Source organism: Ptychodera flava, chromosome 4 (assembly GCF_041260155.1).
Source record: "Ptychodera flava strain L36383 chromosome 4, AS_Pfla_20210202, whole genome shotgun sequence".
Classification (NCBI taxonomy): Eukaryota; Metazoa; Hemichordata; class Enteropneusta; family Ptychoderidae; genus Ptychodera; species Ptychodera flava.
In genome coordinates this window covers 32411554-32421434 of record NC_091931.1, presented here as the reverse complement: position 1 = coordinate 32421434, position 9881 = coordinate 32411554, and the positions used below count along the sequence as shown (strand labels likewise).

At 43.2% G+C, this 9881-nt stretch overlaps 3 protein-coding genes and 1 long non-coding RNA gene across 4 annotated transcripts; all 4 read left to right on the top strand.

Annotated features, from left to right (window-relative positions):
- Positions 1-54: 54 nt before the first annotated feature.
- On the top strand, positions 55-3907 carry LOC139132246 (uncharacterized). Its single transcript, XM_070698635.1, has 2 exons — positions 55-334; positions 917-3907. The coding sequence occupies exon 2, from the start codon at positions 1205-1207 to the stop codon at positions 3905-3907; it is 2703 nt and encodes a 900-aa protein (XP_070554736.1). The 5' UTR covers positions 55-334; positions 917-1204.
- A 291-nt stretch (positions 3908-4198) lies between these two features.
- On the top strand, positions 4199-4573 carry LOC139132245 (uncharacterized). The gene has a single exon (XM_070698634.1). The coding sequence runs from the start codon at positions 4199-4201 to the stop codon at positions 4571-4573; it is 375 nt and encodes a 124-aa protein (XP_070554735.1).
- LOC139132244 (uncharacterized) lies at positions 4573-4962 on the top strand. The gene has a single exon (XM_070698633.1). It carries the CDS (start codon positions 4573-4575, stop codon positions 4960-4962), a length of 390 nt encoding a protein of 129 aa, XP_070554734.1.
- A 2561-nt stretch (positions 4963-7523) lies between these two features.
- On the top strand, positions 7524-8472 carry LOC139131530 (uncharacterized). The gene is made up of 2 exons (XR_011552146.1): positions 7524-7780; positions 8362-8472. It is a non-coding gene; the product is annotated as an uncharacterized lncRNA (long non-coding RNA).
- Positions 8473-9881: the final 1409 nt, after the last annotated feature.

The following is a 9881-nucleotide window of genomic DNA, read 5'->3' as shown; positions in this document are numbered from 1 at the left end:
AAAATTATAGGGATACAGTCGTCGGAACTGTTCTCAAAGGTCGTATGTGTTACGGTCAAAATCAACATCCCCTTATTTGGCCATAGTTCAAATTCAAAGTCATGAGTCACCATCAACTTCCGTACTTCAATGTTTATCTTTTGTATTACGCACTGCGCACATGCAGCCATTCCAAGCGTGCTTTTAGACACTTTAAGTTAGACCTTCAGAGAGTGGACATGTCTCTGAAAGTGACCGGCTATAGTTCTCGCCAAGATTGCTTGTAAAGACCATTTTGATGAAACAGCTTTGAACCTGTTGATGCGATAGTCTTATACAACCCTACACAAAATCGGTAAGCAATTCAGTTGATTCTTTTGTGACTTTAAAGCAGACATTCTTGAAGGAACATTGAATAGCCTTATTCCATTGTGAGACTCTAAGAGCACGTGTGCCTAACAAAAGGCCAAGGACCCTATTGAAGTATGCGAACAATGAATGCTATAATGGACACATTCAAGTTGGACTCTGATTACGTTTATAGTACAACCTTTTGAGACCTTTTAGTTGAAGTAGATTTTAGTGATTGTATTCTTATGCATCTTTGAGTTAGTGATTGTTTCAAAGCAGCGTTCTGTTCATTAAGTCAGGGCTGCTTTTATGCAAATGAGATCTTGTCAACGAAAGTAAACGTTCAGTCACCGTTAGAGGGCGTTTACTGAGGTGGGTCACGTGACCACCCCACCTATTATGACCTTTGACCCCTGAGTCATCTTAGAGGGAGTATTACTTCCTGTTAGTTACTTCCTGTTTCTAATTTCCTGTGTCATAGAGTGTATTTACTTCCTGGTCAAAGAGAGTATTTACTTCCTGTGTCATAGTGTGAACGTAGCTTAGTTCTCACTTCCTGTATCCTTTTGTTTTGATTTGTTTTCAGTTAATCGTTCCCAAACGTTCTCAACGTTTGTAGTACAACATTCTACTCAGAGAATTTGTTGTTCTCAGTCTGGAAGACATGCCTATATTCGAATAAACCACGTGAAACTTAGATCGGATATTTGCTTCGTCTTATTTAAGAGGGAACGCATTACGGAATATCAGTTGTAGACGACTATTGCATAGTAGTTGCAGACAAATAATTTTGAGTCTTAAGGAATTTGTTTGCGCGCTACATTTCTCATTAACGATTTTGCATCGGACTTGTGATATTCACCTAAGTCAAACCATGGAAGACGAAGAAAAGAAATCAAGAACTTCGTCACCGGAAAAGGAATTGCAAGAACCCAGGCGTAGCGGCCGTGACAGAACACTGTCCGAAAAAGGACTTAAATATGAGTTATCTACTAAAGGTGGCTTCTTAGAGAAAACAGCGAGTTCACTAACCCAAAAGTCCAAGAAAATACAAGACCTCATCGCTGATAAGGCAGACCTATTCACAATCAAACTGAAGTTTGAAGTGTGGAAGGAGCTGCATCAAGTCTTTGCAGACACGTGCTATGAATACGAAAGTTTACTCCCAAAGGATCAGGTGCCAGACGAACGCCTTCGTTGGCTGGCCGATGTCGAAGACGTTTTTGGGACCTTCTTTAAAGACACCACTGCATGGGTGAGCAAACAGGAAGCGAACCCAACACCAATTCATCCACAAGAGGATGTAGGACCAGAAGATAGTGTCTCTCAAGTCGGCACACCGAAGCCGTCTGTAGTTGGCAGCCAGAGTGGGGTCAGCCATCATACGAGCCACAGTGCACTCTCAGCCACCAAACTAGCAGATGAAAGGGAAAAGGCTGAACTGTTGGCAAGGTCAGCTAAGCTCAAGAAGAAGCAAGAAATTGAGCGTGCTAAGTATAAGCTTCAACTCCAAGAACACCGGGAGAGGCAAGAAATGGAGCGGCAGAGACAAGAAATGGAGCGTGCCATGGCAAGACATGAGCTTCAACTCAAGGAGGAGCAACATGAACTTGACACGAAGATTGCCGTAGCCGATGCTAGAGCTAGATCTCTGAATAAGTTTTTTGGTGACGAATTCGAGGACGATATCGCCATCAATATTAAGACTGAACCACTGGAGGACAAATCCATTGTGTCCAGAACAAAACCACGAAAGACCACAACACCAGTACGAGTGTATAAGAAGGAAACTCCTACAATAGAAAGGGAGAATGACAGTGAGGCGGATGATTTAGAAGAAGAAGTCAGTGTAGCAGCTTCCAGAATTTCCACCAGAAGCAGTGGCAGTAACATGAGTAAGACGACACGCGACTCTGCACAGTGGGCCATGATCAGAGCAATAAAGAAAATGTCCACAGTGATAAAGAAGTTTGACGGTAACATCATGGAGTACAGATCATTCATAGATGAGTTTGAGACCAAACTAGTACCGACTGCCGAAGATGATAAAGATAAACTCACTCTGCTGAGACAGTTCACGGAAGGCACAGCCCATGAAATAGTTCAAGGGTATGCAGGTATAGACGCAAGTGAAGCATATCAAGGTGCCATGGAGGAGCTGGAAGAGCGCTATGGTGATCCACACAAGATAGCCAACGCCTACCTGAGGAAGGTTTTGGACTGGCCTCCAATCAAGCCAGACAACGTTGCCTCGTTAGACAAGTTCGCCATCTTCTTGAATCGATGTAAGACAGCAACCCGATGCGTTGATGGCCTAGAAATACTAGAACATTCAGAAAATATGAAACGGATCGTCAAGAAGCTTCCTTACTTTATCCAAGATTCTTGGAGTAAACGCACAGCGAAGATACGCAAAGCCAAGAAAAGAGTAAGATTTGAAGACCTCGTCGATCTGGTGAAGTCCGAAGCAAGCAGACTGTCATGCCCGGACTACAGCAGACAAGCAATGGCTAGCCTTGACAATCCAGTGAAAAAGAAGAAAGGTACAGACAAAGTGGAACAATCTTTCGCCACTAGCGTTACAAGCACAGACAAGAAGACGAACCAAGGGAGCAAGAAGAGCAACACTTCGACCTCCAAACCACACAAGGCTCAACAGAAACCATGCCTGCACTGCCAAGATAACAATCATTCTTTCGACAGTTGCGAACAATTGATTGCAGCCAGTCAAGAAGATACTGTTAACTTTCTGAGAAACCAAGGTGTATGTTTTGGCTGTCTGAAACCTGGTCACCGGAGTAGGCAATGCAAGCAGAAAGCTAAATGCTCCAAATGCCAAGGAAAACACCCAACAGTACTACATCAGGATCGTCGACCGACAACTGATAAAGATGAGGATTCAAAGAGACCAGTACAGACGGAGAGTGTCGCAGTACACTGCACCACGGCAGAGGTGGACCAAGTACAGTCCTTTATGGGGACCGGTGGTCAAGACGATGACACCGGTGGTGATGATGACCACTGCAAGGTCCTGCTGACTATTATCCCTGTCAAGGTGAAGTTGAAAGGCTCAAATAGAATGGTACAGACTTATGCCTTTCTGGACACAGGTAGTGTCATATCATTCTGCACAGAAGCGTTACAGAGAAAACTTGGAGCCACAGGCAGAAAGACAAAGCTGACGGTAAATACAGTGAATGGCTTAGGCAGCCACACCTGCGACAAAGTCACTGGCATAGAAGTTTACAACCTAGACTGTTCAGAGCCACAGGTAGAGCTGAAAACAGTATACACTAAACCAGAGATAGGCGTCTCTGAAGACTACATTCCCCGTCAAGAGGATCTCATGAGATGGCCGCATTTGAAGAATATAAGGCTTCCAAGAATAGATGCCGAAATAGGACTGATGATAGGTACCGGAGAAACAGCAGTATTTACCCCTCTGGAAACAATACGTGGTCCGGACTCAACCCCTCACGCATGCAGAACACGCGTAGGATGGATCCCCTGGCACGTAGTCAGATTGAACGAACAAGGCAACATCCTCCCAGCTACAGAACAGAAGTTGTGGCCGTAGAGGATATGGAAGAATTGGATAAACTAGACAGGTTAGTGCGACATTCCATTGACCTTGATTTTCCTGAGCGCATGATAGATGACAAAAGGGAGCACTCCCAAGAAGACAAGAAGTTCATGCAGAAAGTAAAGGAAACCATTGAGCTAGCAGACGGACACTACAAAATGGGACTTCCATTCAAAATGAAAGAGTTCGACTACCGGACAATCAGCACTATGCCTTACAACGATTTAAAGGCCTTGAAAGAAAGTTGAGAAACAACCAAAGTTCCATGCCGACTACCAGAAGTTCATGGCAGACATAATTGAGAAGGGATACGCAATACAAGTCCCTAACGACGAGTTAGATCGAGACGACGGAAAGGTATGGTATATACCCCACCATGGAGTATATCATCCGAAGAAACCAGAGAAGATCCGCGTTGTCTTTGACTGTTCAGCAAAGTTCCAAGGAGTGTCGTTGAACAACCTATTACTACAAGGGCCGGATCTGACGAATAATCTACTAGGAGTGTTATTACGATTTCGACAGGAACCAATCGCTTTAATGGCAGACATAGAGGCTATGTTCCACCAGGTAAAGGTTAGAGAAGAGGACAGTGACTGTCTACGTTTCTATTGGTGGCCAGATGGAAACATAGAAAGCCCTCCAAGAGTCTATAAATGATGGTTCACCTGTTCGGTGCAGTATCATCCCCGAGCTGCGCGAACACAGCACTACACAAGATGGCCGACGACAACAGCCACCTATTCAACAAGGAAGTTGTCAAAACAATAAAGAGAGACTTCTACGTAGATGATTGCCTCAAGTCGGTAGAAAATGCAAAGAAGGCAATCGAGTTGATGCAAGATCTGACTGCTGCTTGCAAGAAGGGCGGTTTCCGTCTAACAAAGTGGGTGAGCAACAGCCGCGAAGTATTGGAGACTATACCAAAGAAGAAAGAGCTAAGGAATCAAAGACCTGAAGCTGGAATACGACTGCCTACCAGTAGAGCGTGCCCTAGGTACTTCATGGTCGGTCGAGTCAGACACCATAGGATTCCAGATCAACATTGAAAGCCGGCCTCCAACGAGAAGAGGCATACTATCAATTATCAGCTCAGTATACGATCCCATTGGACTTGCAGCTCCGTTCATCCTACCTGCGAGAATACTACTTCAAGACTTGTGTCGTAGAGGTATTGGCTGGGATGCAAGATCAAAGAAGACGATCGGAAGAAATGGCTAAGATGGCTATCAGATCTTCCAAAACTGGAAAACGTATCAACTCAGAGGTGCTACAAACCAGCAGACTTTGGCGAAGTCAAGGTACGTGAAATACATCACTTTTCTGACGCCAGTGAATATGGATACGGTGTCGCATCGTATATTAGACTCATTAATGAAGATGGAAGAATTCACTGCGCCTTCCTTATGGGAAAAGCAAGGGTTGCACCACTGAAGAAAATTACCATCCCACGCCTGGAGCTGACAGCAGCTACAGTGGCCGTGAGAATGAACAGAATGTTGGAGGAAGAACTCGACATTAAGAATGACAAGGTATACTTCTGGACAGACAGCACATCGGTGATCAAGTACTGCGCCAATGAAACCTCCCGATTCCACACCTTCGTAGCCAACCGGATCAACATTATACGTGAAGGTTCGGATATAAACAGTGGAAGTACGTCGACACAAAATCCAACCCAGCAGACGACGCATCTAGGGGACTAACGGTAGACAAGTTCCTGCAAAACAAAAGATGGCTGCGAGGACCAGATTTCCTGTGGAAACGAGAAAGCGAATGGCCTACACAACAGGACATCTCCAGAGCGCTATGTAATAAAGACCCAGAAGTCAAGCGGGAAGCATCCGTGTACAGCACCGTACTAGTAGAGCAAGAGTTTGGGGTAGAGAAGATCTTACTACGCTACTCCAGCATGATGAAGCTAAAGAAGATAGTCGGATGGTTCCTGCTAGCGAAGAAAAACCTTCAAGATAAATGCCGCAAAAGAAAACAAGGCGATGAAGACACCAACGCAGATACTAGCCAGAAGAGTTGTGAAACAACGATCCCACCTGTTTCACTAGAGAATCTGCAAAGGGCAGAAGATGCAATCATGAAGTATGTGCAGCGAAAGCATTTTCCAGATGAAATGGCACTCCTACAACGAAAGAAGCAAGTCAGGAGATACAGCCCATTATATAAGCTGGACCCAATTTTGGATAAAGGAATAATACGAGTTGGCGGACGCCTGGAACGTGCCTCAGTGTCACCAGACAGCAAGCACCCGATAGTGCTGCCTAAAGACTCACCAGTGTCACAATCATACTCCAAGAAACCCACAAAGAAGTCGGACATCTTGGAAGGAACTCGATGCTGGCGAAGCTAAGAGAGAAATATTGGATTCTACGGGCGCCTACAGCAATCCGCAACCTCGTAACCAAATGTGTCATCTGTAGAAAATATAGAGCGAAAGTTTGTGAGCAGAAGATGTCAGACCTACCTAAGGACCGCATCACCCCCGAAGAGCCACCATTCACTCGCACAGGTGTAGATTACTTCGGACCACTGGAGGTCAAACGTGGCCGTGTCACTGAGAAGAGGTATGGAGCGATCTTCACATGTATGGCGACTCGTGCGGTACACTTAGAAGTAGCCTGCTCATTAGATACAGATTCGTGCATCAACGCTATCAGAAGATTTATAGCACGAAGAGGCCAAGTTAGGTCCATCAGATCAGACAACGGGACTAACTTCGTCGCAGCCGACAAAGAGCTGAGGAGAGTATCAAGAGATGGAACCAAGAGAAGATAGCTGAGATGCTCCACCAACAAGACATCAAATGGGAATTCAACCCCCCAGCAGGTTCCCACTTTGGAGGAGTATGGGAGCGTCACATCAGAACCATAAGGAAAATCATCTTTTCCTTGCTCAAAGAACAACCACTTCGCATGTCAGATGAAGCACTCCGAACGCTGTTCTGCGAAGTGGAAGCCATAATTAACAGCCGACCGATCACCAGGCTGTCAGAAGATCCGAACGATCTAGAGGCATTAACACCCAACCACCTGTTAATGCTGAAACCAAACAGGCCCTGCCACCCGGCTTGTTTCAGAAGAATGACAACTACGTACGCCGTCGATGGAGACAAGTGCAGTACCTGGCAGATATATTCTGGAAGAGATGGATGAAAGAATATCTCCCGTTGCTACAAGAGAGACAGAAGTGGCTCGAGATCAGAAGAAACCTCAACGTTGGAGACGTGGTGTTGATCGTCGACAACACAGCGCCGAGGAACTCCTGGTCCATGGGCAGAATCACCGAAGTGATGAAAGACAAGAAGGGACTCGTCAGGTTTGCAGAAGTCAAGACCAGAGCGACTACTCTACGACGTCCAGTGGATAAGTTGTGTGTGCTCCTGGAGGCCGACGCATTGAAGATTCGTCTGAAGGACACAAGAACAGCTAAGAACTTTAATCTTTTTTATTAGTGATATATGAACAGTATATTATTCATGTTTGTTTAGTTAGATTGAATTTTGACCAGTTTAGAATATTGGATTTATAATTGTTCCGAGTCACATCTACACAATTAGGGGACCGAATGTTACGGTCAAAATCAACATCCTCTTATTTGGCCATAGTTCAAATTCAAAGTCATGAGTCACCATCAACTTCCGTACTTCAATGTTTATCTTTTGTATTACGCACTGCGCACATGCAGCCATTCCAAGCGTGCTTTTAGACACTTTAAGTTAGACCTTCAGAGAGTGGACATGTCTCTGAAAGTGAACGGCTATAGTTCTCGCCAAGATTGCTTGTAAAGACCATTTTGATGAAACAGCTTTGAACCTGTTGATGTGATAGTCTTATACAACCCTACACAAAATCGGTAAGCAATTCAGTTGATTCTTTTGTGACTTTAAAGCAGACATTCTTGAAGGAACATTGAATAGCCTTATTCCATTGTGAGACTCTAAGAGCACGTGTGCCTAACAAAAGGCCAAGGACCCTATTGAAGTATGTGAACAATGAATGCTATAATGGACACATTCAAGTTGGACTCTGATTACGTTTATAGTACAACCTTTTTGAGACCTTTTAGTTGAAGTAGTTTTAGTGATTGTATTCTTATGCATCTTTGAGTTAGTGATTGTTTCAAAGCAGCGTATTGTTCATTAAGTCAGGGCTGCTTTTATGCAAATGAGATTTTGTCAACGAAAGTAAACGTTCAGTCACCGTTAGAGGGCGTTTACTGAGGTGGGTCACGTGACCACCCCACCTATTATGACCTTTGACCCCTGAGTCATCTTAGAGGGAGTATTACTTCCTGTTAGTTACTTCCTGTTTCTAATTTCCTGTGTCATAGAGTGTATTTACTTCCTGGTCAAAGAAAGTATTACTTCCTGTGTCATAGTGTGAACGTAGCTTAGTTCTCACTTCCTGTATCCTTTTGTTTTGATTTGTTTTCAGTTAATCGTTCCCAAACGTTCTCAACGTTTGTAGTACAACATTCTACTCAGAGAATTTGTTGTTCTCAGTCTGGAAGACATGCCTATATTCGAATAAACCACGTGAAACTTAGATCGGATATTTGCTTCGTCTTATTTAAGAGGGAACGCATTACGGAATATCAGTTGTAGACGACTATTGCATAGTAGTTGCAGACAAATAATTTTGAGTCTTAAGGAATTTGTTTGCGCGCTACAGTATGGGACCCATACGACCAATGTAAACACCGTACGATAGCGATTGATGAAAGTTAAAACATTTCTGTCATAATCTACACAGTATAATTTAAATGTTGCAGCTATGATGATGAGGTGCATCTAGATATCGTGCACGAAATGCATTGTTTTTAAACAAGAAACTCGCACAGGCGCAGTTCCGACGACGGATTCCCTTTAATATTGCGCTATTGGCCTTGCCTACTGAACACATAATCTTGCGCTAGGTGCCATTAAGAAGATAATTCACTATAGTTTATTTCATTGCATATTTTAATGTGTATATGTTATGTCTTTCGATTTAAATTCTTTTTTCGAAATACAGTTACGATATTTAATCATTTTTGCTGTATTTTAATTCCTATCGCATTTCCACCTTTAGATAACTGCATTTTTAAATGAGACAACATAGAGATTTTGTAACACTCTGGTTTCTATTTGTAACTACATTGTACTGAATGTAGTGTATGGACGCGTCCTTAACATGTTTTAGCGTTCTCCACTCATAAACATTAGTATATAACTATTTCCCTCCTTATTCTAATCGAAGTTGGCCAGCTTTGCACTCCGACACTTCTGATTTTACGGAGTGCAGTAAATGGAATCTGTCAGGACCTTTCATTTGGGATCAAAATTATTATTTCAACAAATTCACTTACCGGATGGTAGAAATATGCAAACGTCTTTACTAAAATTATCCATTGTAAAAGAAAACTGCATCAAAATTTAGACATCGTAATTTACCCGAATGCAGTCGAACTCGCCAAGTTTTTGTTAAGATAATAGTCACGAGCAAGATGGTTTGGAAGATATTCGCTATTTTAAAATTGATTTACAACTATCGATTATTAAACAGAGGTATTTGATCTCGCCTCAACACTGGCAGTTTCAACTCTTCAATGTTTAGATCTTATAGGGGCTGCGAGAGGACAGAATTCGAGGTGCTCAGTAAGGAAAAATGCAAAATCTGTAAATCTGTGTAGGGATGCTGTTGAAATTCTCACAATTTGTTGCAGTGTTGCGGAGCAGTTCAAAGTCACATGAACCCTGTATATTATACAAAAAGCTTATCTATATGGAAACAAAACTATTTAGTTTAAATAGGGCTGTGACATCAAACCTGGGTTGATGTAAGATCTTAGTAAGCAATAAATCTAATTTTGTGTAAATAACCGCTGTTGTAAACAGGCTATAAAACAGCTCGCCTGCTGACGTCTTCGAAATGTTCGTCGGAAGACCCTCCGTGTTGTACTGTCTAGTACAATC

Coding starts and splice junctions, on each gene's coding strand:
- LOC139132246 (XM_070698635.1), top strand. CDS start 1,205: ATGGAAGACGAAGAAAAGAAATCAAGAACTTCGTCACCGGAAAAGGAA.
- LOC139132245 (XM_070698634.1), top strand. CDS start 4,199: ATGGCAGACATAATTGAGAAGGGATACGCAATACAAGTCCCTAACGAC.
- LOC139132244 (XM_070698633.1), top strand. CDS start 4,573: ATGGTTCACCTGTTCGGTGCAGTATCATCCCCGAGCTGCGCGAACACA.